Raw genomic sequence first — 18080 nt, forward strand, 5'->3', positions numbered from 1 at the left:
TTTGTATAACTACTGCATGAAAGTATGTTTTTAACATCCCCATAAATATTTCTTTTCTGGGTTGTTCACTGCAAGGGATTAATCTTTAATTCCTGGAGACTCCAAGATAACCTTGGTGGGTTCAGCCACCCTGGGCCCAGTGGGGTATTGATTCATTTTCAGTAAGTGCTGAGTTGGTGTGAAATGCTGAAGGAGTTGAGAAAAAATAGTGGGAATGCTAGAGTTCTGAGATTTAAAAAAAAATGCTGCAAACGTACAGCCAGTTAGTTAACATAGAACATAGAACACTACAGCACAAACAGGCCCTTCGGCCCACGAGTTGCACCGATCACATCAACACCTACCAATCCATAGACCTATCTATAACCCCAATCCCATTAGTTAGTAACAAAAACAGATTTTTTTTGTTTTTATTCCAATTCAATCAAATCAAGTCCAATTCAGAGTCTCAACAAATTGAGACATTCCTGATCCAAGCTAACGAAACAGAGCTCTCATCTCCAGTCTTGGGCTTGATCTCCATGATCCAAACTGATTGCAGTAGGCATAGCTCCTCCTCCAAGGCTTGATCTCATTTGCATCTTAGCCAAAAGGCTGGGATGCTGCTTTTAAAAATTGCTTCAAATGAAGCTAAAATGTAACCTAATGACTTCAACTAAGCACAGCATGTCGATATTACACTTGATCTTTGCCAAAAGGCCCAGAAGTAACAAAAACAGAAAATGCTGGAAAATCCCAGCAGATCTGACAGTCAATACGTTTCTGACCAGAGGCGCCCCGCCTCTTGATATTACAACCAGAATCTGTTTCCTTTGCGGATTCTTGCTCGCTTGCCATCTGCAGCATTTCTTGCTGCAGTCCGGATTGTCATTCGGCGCACTGTCCTGGGGTGCCGCCTTCTGCGTGCGGCTGGCCTGCCAGTGCGCAACCGCGGGGACGGGTTGGAGTGGCAGCGCCCGAGCTGGGGTTTGTTTTGAGTTCTGTCAGTCAGTCATTGCACTCGCTGGGGACAGCGACAACAGCAGCAGCACAGATCCTGACTCCCCACTCATACTCTCTACAATGGGTGCCCGGCCTGTAGTCAGTTACACCATCGGCGTCCTTTGCATTATCTTACTAGTAACGAGCATTGCTCTCCTCGTCACTAACGTCTTCCTCGACGTGGTCCACAATTACGTGAAAAAGGTAAGGATCGTTAATATTTTTTTTGTGCTGCGCTTACCAGTGGGAAGTCATAGCAATGCATCTCGTTTTGCTAACTTTCATTTCCACCTGTTTAATGTTTTGGTTTACCCCGGTGATGTAACATCGGTTGTCTTGGGTTGATGCTGACATGAAGAAATTAACAGTAGAGGCCGCCACATCAGTGAATCACGGCGGATACAATTGATACTTTTGTTATTTGTTGAGCTTTCTTCAACAAAAGCAGATGTGCTTAAATTTTGATCAGTTAAATACACGTCGCACAATAAGCCTGGAGTGAGTGTGTGATGCAGAATTGACGATTAAGACCTGATACTGTAGAAAGGTTCCTTATTCTGAAACAGGTATAAGTTAATTAAGTGTTTTTTTTAAACTTTCATTTGCTTTTCAACTGATATGCCACTTATCCAGTTGGGAATGGTCAAAGCAGTCAACATGATTTGGACAATTGGACATCTTGGGAATTTGAGTCATGGGTAGATCACGTTCGCAGCAATTCAAAGTTCCTTTAAAATTTCCAATGTATTTCGTCAGCTGAGAATTAACAAATAAATGAGTATGGAGCGAGGGATGCCTGAAAATTTTGTTGAAAATATTTAGATTTGAGATTTATTTTTTGGAAGGTGATAACCAGATGTTTAGATACAGGATGGGTGCAAGGATAAGGAAACTGGAGTAAAGAATATACAAAAAGTTGGAAGTACATAGTTTTTTTTTTATAAGCTGTTTTTCATTGCATGAATTTGATTTTGCAGTGTGCTGAGTATTTTAATTTCTAACAGGTGATAAATGGAAACTAACTGCTAGTGAGGACCCGGGAGAAAAAAGGGTAATTCTGTGACTTGGAATTTTTGAAAGTGACCTTTAGAAGATAATTGTGTGGAAAATTCCTGTATGTTTTTTCCAACACAAAAGTAGAATCATAGAATCCCTGTAGTGCAGAAAAGGCCATCCAGCCTGTTGTGTCTGCACCAACTCTTTAAAAGTATCCTACCCAAGCCTTCTACCTGCCCATCACTTTAACCCCACATGTTTACTGTGGCTAATCCAATCAATATACACATTATGGAGCACTAAGGGGCAAATGATCATGGCCAATCCACCTAATCTGCACATTTCAGAACTGTGGGATGAAATCAAAGCATCTGGAGGAAATCCACACAGACACAGGGAAGATGTGCAAACTCCACACAGATGGTCACCTAAGGCTGGAATTGAACCAGGTCTCTGGCACTGTGGGGTAGCACTGATAACCACTGTGCCATCTAATAACAGTAACCTGTTCTCAATTGGTAGATGTCCTTTAGGTGCCCAGTGCTTAGGTTTGTTAACTATTTAATATTTAAATTGATACTTTCAAGTATCAATTTATTCTGGTCTTGCCAGAGAGAGACATTTGTTGTATAAATGTTTCTTCCAGTTTTCAATACCTATTTACACATCAATCCATTTTTCTGCCCACTTAAGTAATCTAGATCCTCTTCAGTGTTTGCTATTGTGTTGCGTCTGCCTTTTTTTAAAAAGACTAATTATTTTCATGTTCTGGTGGACTTTTTTAAAGGGGAGATTTAAACACTTCAATAAAATTATTAAAGAAATTGAGGGGGAAATGGAGAAAAACTGTTTCCTCTGGGTGAATCCAGAACAAGATGACATTAGCTTAAAATTAGTCAGAATTTATTGCCCATCTCTAATTGCAAAAGTGGTGGTGAGCCAAAACAAGAATTGAAACGCTCTTCCCAGAAAGCCCTTGAGACTAGGTCAATTGACAATTTCAAAAGTTATATGAACCTGGATTTTGTTTGAAAAGGTTTTATTACAGTTAGGAAGTTCATAACATTACAGGATTGTAATTTTTGGCTTATAAGAATACCAGATTTTGGGACTGTAGCTTTTAAATGTAGGGCAGATTAAAAGGAATAATGTGACCTGTGCTGGTGTCTTCCTGACACCTAAACCTGGGTAATTTCACTGTTTGAGATTGGGTGACAGTTCCAGTTGGTTTAGGTGCAAGGTATTTATGCACGGAGGTGGTGGCAGTAGTTCTTGAATCTTCAAAAAGTAGATCCTGAGTCTCCCAAAGTCCCAGAAAGATGTTATGAATATTAAGTTGTAAGCTTTATGATGAAAAGTGGGGCCTGAATTAACACTATGCATATTCATCTGGCACCTCTAGTATAAGAAAATGTCCCAAGATACTTCATAGGAACATTATCAAACAAAATTTGTCACTAGGCCACAAGAATACTGGGGCAGGTGACCAAAAGCTTGGTCAGAGAGAGAGAGGTTTTAAGGAGCATTTTAATTGATAAGTGAGATTGAGAGGCAGAGAGGTAAGAGGAGGAAATTCCAGAGTGCAGTGCCTGAATAGCTGAAGGCAGTGGTGACACAATTAAAACTGGTGGTGCTCAAGGCTAAAATAACATCTTGAGGGTTGTAGGATTGGAAGAGATTAGAGATGGGGAGAATTGAGGTCCTGGGGAGAATTGAGGTCCTGGGGGCAATTGAAAACATGGATGAAGATGTGAAAATTGTGATGCCACTTATCCATGAGTGTAAGTCAGCGAGTATGATTGTTGAGTGAAACTTGGTGCAATTCGGACATAGGCAGCAGAGTTTTTAAGATTAGCTCAAGTTTACAGACGGTAGAATGTGGGTGGCAGGATTGCATTGAAATATTTAAGTCTGCATGTGACAAAAGCATGAATGAGGGTTACAGCCACAGGTGATGGATCCGGAAATGTTAGATGAAAATAGGCAGTCCTAATGAAGTTTGGTAATGTAAATAAACACTGGTTTCCTGCTGTAGCTAGTGAGGATCTGCATTCCATCACCAAACTACCACATTCTTCTTCACAATTAGCAAGATGCATTTTTATTGTATTTAGCAAGCAGCAGCAAATATAAACAATTGAGGTCATAAATTAGTCACTAGTGAATCTAATAAGAGATTCAGCAGAAACTACTTTCCCATTTGGATGTGGAGTGGTTCAGGTAAATAGTTATAGATGCATTTTAGGGTAAGCTACTTAACTACTAGAGGGAGAAAGAAATGAAGGAAATGGTGATGGTGTTAGTTGAAGTGAGTGTGGCATTAGATTTGTGTAGAGTGTAAAACACCAGCATACAACTATTAGGCCAAATAGCTGCCTTTTGTGCTGTAAATTCATTCTAAGTGGCAGTATTATAGTTATAATTATCTACAAGTTGCAGAACTTGGCTGAGTCACTAGTTTTATGTTCTTTGTCCCTGGTAGTGTGATCATGTGACTGGTATTGTTTAGACAAGTGGAAAAACAATTCAGCATTTTGCATCTACCTCCCTAACTAAACTGGTTTAGGCTTGTGTTGAAGGACTGGTAAAGGGACATACACACCTTAGTGGAAGAAAGTTTAAAGAAGCCAAATTGATACCCTATAATGTAATGTTAAGACAGCACACTCACTGAACTTCACTGAAGCCAATCTTTATGGCAAAAATGACTCATTGCTGCTTTGCTTCACAAATGCAAGTAATTAAAAAATGGTGCTCCTTTAATCTGAATTATGGTTTTGTTCACTATCAAGTTAAACTGCACTTTTACATTTTTGTTTGGTTTATCTCTGTAATAAATACTTAAGCTTCTTAGGCAAGCATAATAATTGGCAGGAAAAAAAAGACGTTGTGTATTTTTATGTTCCAATTAAAGAAAACTGGGCTCTTCCTAATGGCTTATCAAGTGCTAAGGCAATAGTAGTTGCCTCTTTAAAGTGATACATTAACATACGTTTCTGTTTCTATCATTGATAAGTGTATGAGCTTGTCTGTCTTGAGAAAATAATTGGGCCCAGTCATACCTCCTCTGACTAGCATGCTAATACTTGTTTTCCAAGTTCAGATATGAGTAATGTCTTGTGTTGGGAGTGCGATGCTACAGGACAAAGTTTTCAGGATATTACATAGGCAAAAATAAGTAAATGCTATCAGAAGAGGATGAAAATTGAACAGGGGGATAGGAAGTTCCATTAAATTGAACGGTAAATAGAAAATGTTTATTCACGTGGTACTTTTACTGTGAAGGACGTACCAGTTCATCTTGAAATAAAGCGTGGTATGATGAGTCAGGCAACCAGATCTGAAGCAGATGTTGTAGTTGTGTTCATTAAGTGTAGAAATGCTTCTAACTAGATAGATAGATAGCAGTATAGACTCAAAGGGCCTACAGTGTATCTTCCCCTACAAATTGTTGTTTATCTACCTAGGGCAGAACGCTGGCACAGTGGTTAGCACTGTTGCCTCACTGCGCCAGGGAGCAGGGTTTGATTCCTGGCTTAGGTCACTCTGTATGGAGTTCCTCTGGGTGCTCGGCAGGTGCATTGGCAATGCTAAATTCTCCCTCGGTGTACCCGAACAGATGCTGGAGTGTAGCGACGAGGGGATTTTCACAGTGATGTCATTGCAGTGTTAATGAATGCCTACTTGTGACCCAAATAATAAAAATGTATAGTACAAATATGTGAAGAAGAGCAGTATTAAGAAAGTCCTGGCACTACTTAGTAAAACAGAATGAATTGTCTAACACTTCAGTCAAAGTTGCATGTGCTCAGTCACTGACCAGTGTGTTTTTAAAAGATCATTAAATTTCTTTGCACTTTAAAAATAATCTAGATCAACAAGACTCCTCCTCCACTCCACCATTTCCACCCCCTTCCCCTACTGATTTTAATATTCTCCCCAGAATTTCTTTCTCCAGACTAGCACATTGCATTCTGCTATCAGAATAAATGCTTTACTGTGCACGTGAAATGTTTTATCCTGTGTTGTGTATGACATTGTGTATGTAACTCTGGAAGTGTGAAGGCCAGGGCAAATTTGTTTTTTTTCTCTCACTTACTGTGTGTTACTTAAATGTATTCTTCTCATCTTGCTGTTTGAGTATATTTGAATACAACTCTTAGAGATTCGCCAAAACCTTTTAAGACTGACCCGGGGTAAATTGAAGCTGTATTTAATCTGTTAATTATTAAGTCATCATTTCTCTCCCTCTCTTTTTGTTAGACTCTTTCTACTTGTTTGGGAATGTTTCATAAACAAGCATTATTTGCACTCGTTTCACAAAAACTTGCATCTTTTAAAATCTGGTTCTTTGTCTCTTTACAGCTCCGGCCCTATCCAGTCTTTCTCCTGGCAGAGTTGAGAGATGCCTTTGTCTTTCTTCAACTGCAAAATATCCAACTAAAATTTTAAAATTTTCCATCTTAAAAGGGCTTCTTGGGATGTCCACATACTTCTGCTGACTTAGTTTTCCTTCATGCTGTAGCCCTCTCTAATCACAAAAGGAACCCAGTTGGAACTGAACCAACCCTCACACATACAAACACCTTTATCCAGCATGAATCTAACTACAGTTTTACTCTTCCTTCCACAAAAACATTAAGGTAACCCCATTTAAAACTATACCTTATCTCTAACATTTGCCAATACAAATATATATCCCCTAAAACTACCTTTACTTTCCTAACACTAATGACTGATAATCTATCTCCAATCACTGGGTTCATACCTTCTGACATCTAGACTGGACTAGTTTTTTGCTATGTCCTTTGTCAAGGCTAACATATGTGAAGCATCCCAGCAGCCTTCACTTTACAGGCTTCTATCTAGTAGCTTTTCATGGCCTAAACTATTACTGCAACATGCCATTGCTACCAAACACCTAGGTTACCCTTTCTAACCAATGAAATTCCCATCTTTGTTCTGATGGGAATTTTCAGTTTTAACCACGGAATCCCTACAGTGCAGGAGGAGGCCATTCAGCCCATTGATATGTTTCTTCCACATTGCTTGTAATGCTCTTCGTATTAAATAACTTGCTGATACTTGTTGTCTGCTGTCTAACAGTGCACTTTAACAAGGAGACAGCAATTAACATAGCCTTCTTCCACCTACTTATTTGCTACTTACAATGTCATCTTCTGTACATTACAAAAACAACATACAAATTAGGCATTGTTGTGCAATAATCTCCCTGTATACAAGTATAACTGAACTTTGTTACTTTCAATTTTAATCATATGCTTCACTTCCATCCTGACTTCAATCTTCTGCATTGTTCCAGTCAAGTTTAGTACAATATCAAGAACAGCATCCTCTTGCCTGGGCGTAGGCTACAGTCTATCTGGCCTTAAGGTTGACTTGAACAACTTTCATATGTCCGTTTTTATTTCTTAGATTTCTATTATCTTTTTCCTTCTTATCTGTGGCTAATTCCTGTACACTCGCCTTTATTTTCATCAGTGTTGAAATGGGGACTCCCTGTTGATCACTAAATTACAGGAAAGTTGAAATATTGTATATGTGGCCTGCTTAAGCAGCCTGCCTAGAAGATGATGCAATTGTAAATTAAATGTGAATATAATGGCTATTTTCCAGTTCAAAGAAGCTGTTAGTGAATTTAGCAAGTGAAGGGTGTGGGTGTGTGCATGTTATGATTCTTTAAGAGCCAGTAAAGATTTTTATAAGGCTTGCAAGTGATAAATTTATGTTTGATTTCTTTTTGAGGGCCACACCCTACCCAGGATTTGGGACATCAACATAGTCAAGCTGTCTTATGTTTTGGTTATAATTTATTGAACCAATTACAAATGCCTGAGAAAGAAATTTACAATTTAAATTAGTCTCTGTTTTTCACACCAAACAAAAGTGAGTTGTTTCAGTCCCTCTTATCCATTCATATGTTGAAGAATTGTAATCTTTCCTCTCCTCTCCTAACCAACATTTTTCTTGTTTTACAAAAGCAAAACACTGCAAATGCCAGGAAGCTGATATAAAAATAAAGACTGGAAATATTCAGATTATGCAGCATATGTTGGTTGATAATCTTGTGTCAGGACTACTTTCGCAAGGTCATTGACCTGAAACTTTTTTTTGTACCTTTTTAACTTTTCCACCTTTTTTGGCTGAAGCTGGTCCCTTTGTGCTTAAAACTTCGATATCAATGAGGCAACAGATCCTTGGACTTGACATAAACCTATTGCTTCGGTGTGTAAATAAGTGATGCTGTGCACTAATCAACCTGAAGCCAAGCCAGCACTCAATTCACGTTTTGTCTACAGTAATGGGTTAGGGGCATGTATTGGTGCAGGAAAGATACAGATGAGTAATCAGAAACCAGCCACTTTTCATTGGGCTGGAAGGTGATTTTGAAAGTAAATGGACTAAGGACTTGTTGCTGTTAAAGTAAGGAAAGACATAATCTATTGATAACCTGGGAGAGGAAGAAGAATGGATAATTGTACATTTGAATATTTCTACATGAGGAACCCGGCATAAACATTGTAAAACTGCTGTTCATAAGGTCAGTGAGTACAACGTTTGTTTTGGTGGTAGGATAACTCTCCACTGCAACAGTCTTATCCATTCTAGGGACATTTTTTTTGTATGCTGCCCTCTTCCTTCCACGTGCTTGATAATATCCTCTGCACTTTTTAAAATCATAAAGAACAGGGTATAAAATATATGCTTATTCCACCCTTGTTCCGAAGGGAATTTTTCAGTTTTAACCATGGAATTGCTACAGTGCAGAAGGAGGCCATTCAGCCCATTGATATGTGTGATATGTTCCTTCCACGTTGGTTGTAATGCTCTTCATATTAAATAATTTGCTGCTACTTGCTGCCTGATCTCTCCTGGATGTGTGTCATTTGAGTGAAGTATCAGGGATTTTCAGCACCAGTGGAAATTTCAACAAAATATGTTTTCCCAATATAAGCAGTGCTGGCAAGACTGCATTGATTAGTCTCTCCTTTAGCTGTTCTGACGTTACTGGACGCTGCTATAAGAAAAAGACTCTTGTAGTCTTTGCTTGCAGTGCTCCCACAATAGTACTAATCAGGTGGAGCATTTCAGTATTCTGACCCAGCACCAATTAGGATGCAAGTCCATGCCATAATGGTGTGTGACCTGGAAAGCGACTTCAGAGCTATTCTTGTCCTTCTCTGGTCAAAGTCATGAGTTGCTGAGCTGCTTCCTGTAAATGGTGCATTCTGCAGCCACTTTACATCTGTGCTTTGAGCGATGGGTATTGAGTCAGAAAAGATAAAGACAAATTACTGTGGATGCTGGAATCTGAAACAAACAGAAAATGCTGGAGAAACTCAGCAGGTCTGACAGCATTAGTGAAGAGAGAATAGAGCCAATGTTTTGAAGCAGGATGACCTTTTATCTGAGCTCAGATCTGACGAAGGGTCATCCTGACTTGAAATGTTAGCATTATTCTGTCTCCACAGATGATGTCAGGCCTGCTGAGTTTCTCCAGCATTTTTTGTTTCTTGTATTGAGACCAGTGGTAGCTGCTGATTAACTGGTTTGCTTTGGCTTGATTGTTGTTGCTGTTGAGTATTGTTTGTATCCAGTTCAAGAAGTACAGTACTCGACTCCTTATACATCTGAGTGTGCGGCCAAATTCCCCTCCAGTTCAATTTTCAAGTTTGCATGTGACACCACCGTAAGTGAGTCAGATCTGAAACAATAATAAGACAGAGTACAGGAATGAGATGGAGAATCTGGTGAACTGGTACAGCAACAATAATCTCTCTCTCAATGTCAACAAAACAAGAGATTGTCATCGACTTCAGGAAGTGTAAAGGAGAACATGCTTCCTGCCAAAACGCCTGTCGGTTTTTAGGTGTTCGGATCACCAACAACCTATTCTGCTCCCCCACCCCCCATGCCGACACTCTAGTTAAGAAAGCTCACCAACATCTTGACTTTCTCAGAAAACTAAGGAAATTTGGCATGTCAACTATGACTCTCACCAACTTTTACAGATGCATCATAGAAAGCATTCTTTCTGGTTGCATCACAGCTTGATATGGCTCCTGCTTTGCCCAAGACTGCAAGGAACTACAAAAGGTCTTGAATGTGGCCCAAACCAGTCTCCCATCCGTTGATTCTATGTACACTTCCTGCTGCCTTGGCAAAGGCGCCAGCATAATTAAGAACCTCGTGCACCCTGGACGTTCTCTTTTCCACCTTCTTCCTTCGGGGAAAAGATACAAAAGTCTGAGGTCACATGCCAACAGACTCAAGAACAGCTGCTTCCCTGCTGCTGTCAGACTTTTGAATGGACTTGCCTTGCATTAAGTTGATCTTTCTCTACACCCTAACTATGACTGTAACACTACATTCTGCACTGTTGCGTTTCCTTCTCTCTGAACGATATGCTTTCTGTATAGTGCGCAATAAACAATACTTTTCACTGATAATACATGTGACAATAATAAACCAAATCAAAGTGGAGAGTATTTCGTAATGCTCCTGATTTGAACTTTGAAGCTGATTAAGGTTTGGGCAGGGGGGAGGGAATAGAGATTGGGTTTGGTGAGGAGTTGAGTCATGTAACAGTGTTGGACTGAGAATATGAATGAAAACAGGAAGCAGACAAGTAGACTAGCAAGTGAGGCAATTCGTAGGATATCCACCCGCTTTCTGTTCCAGTTATACTGTGGGCTGGCATAGGCTGCTTTATCAGTGGAGATGAGAAACAATACAAGTTGTTTACGATTATCCCCATTCTTAACTTCATGCCGGGGGGATGTTGATTGATGAAGCAACTAACTATCATTGAGCAGAAGATTTTTCTTTTGGGCCTGTGGTGGTTGGCCTCTTACAACCAGCTGTGTGCATATTGACTTTAACTTTAGTGTTTTGTCTGTTGTGTTCGAAATCCCTTGATGTTGCTATCCAAATCATTGTCCTCTTACTAAGAGAGGTTACACTCTCATCGCTCTCATATTCAGTTCCTGCATCAATGCTTGCCCAAAGGCCAGTGATGAGCTGGGGTACTGAGTGATTAAAATCTAAACTAAACATTGAACAGGTGATTCTTCAGCTGTTTAAATTGAAAACCCTTTTCAGAAGCCTAATCATTCAGAGATTGTATGATAATTGGCTGTGACATTTATCACTTTTCTCTTGTTACTGAGGTGACATTGGTAAATTTGCATATTTTTTGTGTAAATTACAATATCACAACTACAGTGGACCAATTTGGTTCTCGTCTGCAGCTCTTCAGTTTTGTCGCCAGGATCTTGCAAGGATAAGGGCCATAGACTTAGACTTCAGCCAATCCAATTCAACCCTTGCTGGCTGAGATTAGCTAATTCAGTGCAAAGCTAAAATGAAAATGTGGCATTCTGCTCTTGTATCATTCCCAGTTTGGGTCACTGTCTGTGCAAAGTCTGCACTTTCTCCCCCGTGTCTGCATGGGTTCCCTCCGGGTGCCCTGGTTTCCTCCCACAGTCCGAAAGACATGCTGGTTAGGCATATTGACCATGCTAAATTCTCCCTTAGTGCACTCAAGCAGACACCAGGATGTGGTGACTAGGGGATTTTCACAGTAATTTCATTGCAGTGTTAACATAAAGCCTACTTGTGTCAATCATAAATAAACTTAAACTTCATTATTTACTGGCAATATTAGAAGTCTGATTTTAAAAAATAAGTTTTAACACTATTGCAGTTGTTTTGATTCTTCCCTTTCTGTCCACACTCGCTTTACCCAACCTCAGCCGAGTCAGCACTTATGCAACTGCAAATTTAAGAACTTAATAGGAGCAGGAGTAGGCCATCTAGCCCTTCGAGCCTGCTCCGCCATTCAATAAGATCATGGCTGATCAGTTTCACTTTCCTGCTTTCTCCCCATAACCCTTAATTCCCTTGTCTGTCAAAAACCTATCTACCCGTGACTTAAATATATTTAGCGAGGTAGCCTCCACCACTTCAACGGGCAGAGAATTCCAGAGATTCACCACCCTTTGAGTGAAGAAGTTCCTCCTCAACTCTGATCTAAACTGCAACCCCTGCCCCCGCCTTATCTTGAGGCTGTGCCCTCTAGTCCTGCTATCCTTTCTAAGCGGGAAGAATCTCTCTACCTCTACCCTATCCATCCCTTTCATTATCTTATACATCTCTATAAGATCCCCCCTCATCCTTCTAAACTCCAACGAGTATGGACCCAGTCTATTTAGTCTCTCTTCGTAATCCAACCCCCTCATCTCCGGTATCAGCCTAGTGAACCTCCTCTGCGCTCCAAGGCCAAAATATCCTTGTGCAAGTGCGGCGACCAAAACTGCACACAGTACTCCAGCTGTGGCCTCACCAGTACCCTGTACAGTTGCAGCCAGACCTCCCTACTTTTATATTCTATCCCCCTCGCTATAAAGGCTAGCATTCCATTCGCCTTCTTGATCACCTGCTGCACCTGCAGACTGGGTTTTTGCGACTCGTGCCCAAGAACCTCCAGGTCCCTCTGCACCGTGGCATGCTGCAGCTTTTCGCCCTTTAAATAGTAGTCCCTCCTTCTATTATTTCTGTCAAAAGTGGATAACCTCACACTTGCTAACATTATACTCCATCTGCCAGGTCCTCGCCCACTCGCTCAGCCTATCTAGATCCCTCTGCAGACTTTCCACACCCTCCACGCAATTTGCTTTACCACTCATCTTCATGTCATCAGCAAATTTCGTCACCCTACACTCAGCCCCCTCCTCCAGATCGTCTATATAAATGGTAAATAGCTGAGGCACCAGCACCGATTCCTGTGGCAAGTTGCTTTGTTTTCTCAAGCTGTTTCCCACTGGTGGACGTGTTTTCTCTTGTGTGTCAGCTACTTTCAATTCAGTTCACCCATTTGGCAGTACTTGCCAGATCAGGAATTAATTATGAGCAAGTGAATATAGGCATTCATACTTAGAAATCATGGAAACCCTACAAGGCAAAAGGAGGCCATTTCAGCCCATTGAGTCAGCACCAATGACAACCCCAGCAAAGCCCTATCCCTGTAACCCCACCTAATTATCATGACCAATCCACCTAACCTGCACACATTTGGATTGTGGGAGGAAACCCACACAGATATGGGGAGAATGTGCAAACTTGTGTGCTAACCAGGGTTTTCTAAAGCTTGCATCTGATTTGATTTATCATTGTCACATGTATTGGGATATAATGAAAAGTATTGTTTCTTGCGTACTATACAGACAAAACCTACTATTCATAGAGTACTTAATGGAGAAGGGAAGGAAAGGGTGCAGAATATAGTTATGCACTCAACTAGAGTGTGGAGAAAGGTCAGCTTAATGTATGGTAGGTGCATTCAAAATTCTGGCAGCAGGGAAGAAGCTGTTCTTGAGTTAGTTGGTAAGCGATCTTGACCTTTTATATCTTCCATTGGAAGGGAGTATGTCCACCTCAGCTATTGCATTGAATTAATTAATCTGTTCTTAGTTTTCACAGTAGAATGCCTACCATTTAAAAGATTTGTCCCATCCGTGTTGCTGTCTTTTGTCATATTTTGCCCTTGCTGTATCTTTCTGCAGGAAATACAGCTGAGGAATGACACGGTTACCTTTGAAACTTGGAGAGATCCTCCCCCACCAATTTACATGCAGTTTTACTTCTTTAATGTCACAAACCCTGAGGAGGTGCTGAATGGTGGAAAACCATTTCTTGAAGAAAAAGGTCCTTACACTTACAGGTATGATCAATGAAAATTCTAATCTTTTCAATTGAAACTGCTTCATGATATTTAAATCATTTGTACTTTCCATAAATTGAGTTTTTAAAATGCTATGTTTAAAACAAAACAACATGGAATGAGGAAGGTGACTTGGTCCCTGCAGTCTGCTCTATTTGTAGACCAGCGATATTGTGTGTCATTATGGATTCCACCCAATGCATTCAATCTATTCGTTGCTGCATTAATTTCACTGTACATGCTAACCTAGCAAATCCTACACAAACAGCTCCAAAATTAAGCTGATGGAGACTCAAAATGCAGACCCCTCTAATTGGCCAGATATCATGAACCTATGGCATAGAAACATAGAAGATCAGAACAGGAGGAGGCCATTTGGCCCTTCAAACCTGCTACGCCATTCATTGAGATTATGCCTGATCATTCAATAGCCTAATCCTGCTTTTCTCCATAATCTTTTGATCCTATTCAGCCCAAGTGTTATATGCAGCTGCCTCTTGAATACGTGACATGTGATGACAGAGTTACAGGAGTTAGTCATTTAAGATGTAGGAACCCACAATGTTCAAGGGAAGAGAAAAAAAAGTACACTTATGACAGTCTGAAGGGATAAGTGCAAACATTGAAAGATTGGAGCAAACTATTCTTGGAGTGTCTGGGGCTTGCTACTTGGAAAAGCTTGAATGTTCCCATTTTAAACAAGCTGCACTCTGATTCTTTTTATGCCAATGCCAATCCCAGTCTTCTCAGGTGAGGGTTACTCTGTTGAAAAATCCAACGTTTAGGCCATTTAAATCCAAAGGTCTATTGCTACCTTGAACCCTTTTCTCATTTCCCCTTTCCAATGTTCCTTGTGCCTTTTTATTTATACAGGACAGGTCATAATCTCCTCTGACGATTCTACCTTTGCACATGGGCATTTAAAAGTCATAACTTGCATTATGCTGGAAATTTCCTTGATAAACTGAAGAAGTTGGGCAGTTTATTTCAATTGCAGTACATTCCAAATTACTGTCAGCCTGCACGTACATGCATCTTAAAGGGAACACTTCCCCTCTTTCCCTCCCTGCCTTGTTTGGAGGCATTCCAATTAACCTGGTCATTGCTCAGACACCACTTTCCTCCCTCTCTGACCCTATTTTTAAGGAAATTAATTTTGGCAATGACGTTCTATAAGCGAGAACTCTTGGAAAAGCCACAGCAAAGCAGCAGCCAGAACTGCCTCCACTAGTTGTGATACCAAGGCGAGTGGCCCACATGTGTCAGCAAATGCTTAAAGCAGACGAACTCAGGGCACTGGCTATCAGTAAAAAAACACAGTGCACGTTAAGTATTTGTACTTCCCTCTGATCTTCGGGCAAATAGTGCAAAATCCCTAAGTCTGCATCTGAATAGGAATAAAATTTACATCTGATTAAATGGTCCCATTATTTGCAGTTGAACTTTGCCACTGATAATTTGCAGAGATAGAGTTTTACTCAACTCACTTTTTTTAAATTGTTTATCTCCCCGCCCCCAACAGCTTCTGAGAAGTATAACAATTAGTCTTGATTAAATGTGTAAAAGCTGAAATTTTGTTTTTGAGTGCTTGTTTTAATCTGCATTAGAATAGTGTTGGAGATTAAATGGCAAACTGATTTAGTTAGGTTTTGTTTTTTACTGCCATGAACTTGTTGCTTAGTTTTCATGACTCATGTCTTGAACCAAAGCTGCCTACTTGGATCTCGTGGTATTGCTCAGCAGGAAACGCATTTATTGTAAAGACTGATAATTTGCAAGTTTTTCTTTTGACTTAAAATTCCTCCTTCCCACTTTCCAGTCAGTGGAGACATGTAGGTCATTGTCATGAGTGAACACTGTCTTGTCAATTGGTCAAAGTCATCGCCAGTTCTTTTTTAAAACAAAAGATTGAAGTTAAACCTCAGGGGTTGAAATAGATTTGATTCGAGTCTGATAGTTTCCCTGCCCAACAATTCTAAATCCAAATCACCCTGATATCTGCCTCCCTGAGTCCATGCCCATTGTGCCCTGTCTCCAATGCCTCAGTTATTCTCCATGGTCTTTCTCATTCCTTGCACTTCCTCCAGCTCAAGAATTCCTCCCTTAAACTGGCTTTTGATTTAAAGCCTTGTCTGCCTTTCACTGCACCCTGATAATTCGAAAACATTGCTATTCTATTCTCTCCCTTCCCTGTCCCTAGTTTCTTTTGCCATTGCCGAAGATGAGATAGGCCAATCTGCAACAGACAAGAGATGTCACAAGAAACAGGAGCGAGACTAGACTATACAGCCTGTCAAGCCTACTGTGCCATTCTGTATGGTCATTTCTCAGCTTGGGCTTCAACTCTATTTTCCTGTCTGCTCCTCGTATCGTAGAGAGACTAAAAATCTGTCCATCTCAGCCTTAAGTATATTCAATGATGGAACACCCACAACCTGCTAGGGTAGAGACTTCCAAAGATTTGTGGAATCCCTACAGTTCAGAAGGAGGCCATTTGGTCCATCAAGCCTGCACTGACCATATCCCACCCAGGCCCCATCTCCACAACCCCACATATTTACCCTCCTAATTCCCCTGGCACTAACAGTCAATTTATCATGGCCAATCTGCCTAATCTACACACCTTTGGCATGTGGGAGGAAACCGGACCACTTGGAGGAAACCTACACAGACACGGGGAGGTGTGTGGAGTTTGCACAACTACCCAAGGCAGGAATGGAACCCAGGTCGATGGTACTGGGTCAAAAGGATCATTCAACCCTTTGAAATAATTTCTCTTTGTCTCAGACCTGAGACTGTGTTCCATGTTTTGTTTCTACTGGTCAGGGAATCTATCAACATCTATCCTATCGAGTGCTTTCTGAATATTGTAGGTTTCAATAAGATTGCCCCTCATTCTTCTAAACTCCCAAAAGTTTACTCAACCTCTCGTTATAGGACAACCCCTCATCCCAAGGACCAAATTGCCTCCAGTACAAGTATATCCTTTCTTAAATGTTGTGACCGAAACAGTGCAGTATTCTGGGTATGATCTCCAAAGTTATGCACAATTATGGCAGACTTTATTTGCTTACTTCAGTTCCCGAGCAATAAAAGCCAACATGCCATTTATCACCTTAATAGCATGCAGGTACAGCAAGCAAACTTTCTGCATTCCTTTCTGCACAAACAATTCTCTTTGAATATCGATACTTAAAAGTTTCATATACCTTTTAAAAAATACTATGCTTTTCTCTTACAACCAAAATAAATATCTTCACAGTTCCTTGCATTATATCTCATCTGCAATCTTGTCCACTCACTTAACCTGCCTATATCTCTACGTCCTCCCCAGAGCTTACCCCCCCCCCCAACTTCCCAGCTTTGTATTATCATATTTTGATGCTTTACTCTCTCTCCCTTCCCCCAATTCGTTAATATAGATCGTAGATGGTTGTGACCCCAGCACTGATACTTGTCACTCCATTCACTATCTATCAGTCTAAAAATGCCCCAATAATTTTGATTGTCTGCTTCCGATCTATTCACTAATCTTCATCCGTGCAGTATAGTATGCCAACTCCATGAGCTTTTATTTTGCATATTAGCATTCTGTGGGGCATCTTATTAAAATTATTTTGGAAATCCAGGTATATTGACTGGTTTATCTTCATCCACTTTCCTTGTTATATCCTCAAAACTCTCTAATAACTTTGCCAAACAGGACATTTCAGTAAAATCATTTGATTATAGTGCGTTAAGACTTCAATAATTTTAGATTCTGGCATTATCCCAGTGGCTGTTAGGTTAACTGGCAAATAGTTCCCTTTTTGCTTTTTTCCCCCCATGAGAAGCAGTGTAATGTTTGCCAACTTGCAAATTCATGGGGCGATTCCTGAATCTTAAGCAATTTTGAAAAATCATAGTCAGGATACTCACTGTCTCTTCAGCTATCTCTTTTCGAATCGTCAGGTGTAGGCCATCAGGACCTGGGTATTTGTCAGATTATAGTCCCTTCAGTTTCTCCAATACTTCTTCTCTATTAATTTCCTCACTTTTTAACCCCTAGGCTACCATCTTCTCTGGTATAAAACTTATGTCTGTGTTCACGCTAGAAGAGACAACTGACTTGTTGCATGCTTCTGCCATTTCCTCATTCCCCATGATTTCTCCTGACTTTGCTTCCATAGGACCAATGTTTACTTACTACACTTTCGTTTATATTTCAAAAGCTGTTAAAATCTGTTTTTATATTTTTGTCTAGTTAACTCTTTCTCCTGTTTTTAGCTTGTTTGGCACTGAGAATTTTTTTGGTAAGATCGTCCCTTTGTTTTTTTAATGAAATCTATCTTTGCGCTACTCATTTATCACCATATTGAGT

The 18080-nt window shown here is 40.3% G+C and overlaps 1 protein-coding gene across 1 annotated transcript in view; it reads left to right on the plus strand.

Annotated features, from left to right (window-relative positions):
• Positions 1–963: 963 nt before the first annotated feature.
• LOC145344032 (lysosome membrane protein 2-like) overlaps positions 964–18080 on the plus strand; it is a 56088-nt gene continuing 38971 nt past the window's right edge. Inside the window, exons 1-2 of the mRNA XM_080190763.1 lie at positions 964–1185; positions 13563–13720. Coding sequence (XP_080046889.1) covers positions 1063–1185; positions 13563–13720 — 281 coding nt within the window. The 5' untranslated portion in view covers positions 964–1062. The remainder of the gene's footprint in view (positions 1186–13562; positions 13721–18080) is intronic.

The sequence above is a fragment of the Carcharhinus amblyrhynchos genome, chromosome 1 (genome assembly GCF_965287045.1).
Source record: "Carcharhinus amblyrhynchos chromosome 1, sCarAmb.v2.hapA, whole genome shotgun sequence".
NCBI lineage: Eukaryota > Metazoa > Chordata > Chondrichthyes > Carcharhiniformes > Carcharhinidae > Carcharhinus > Carcharhinus amblyrhynchos.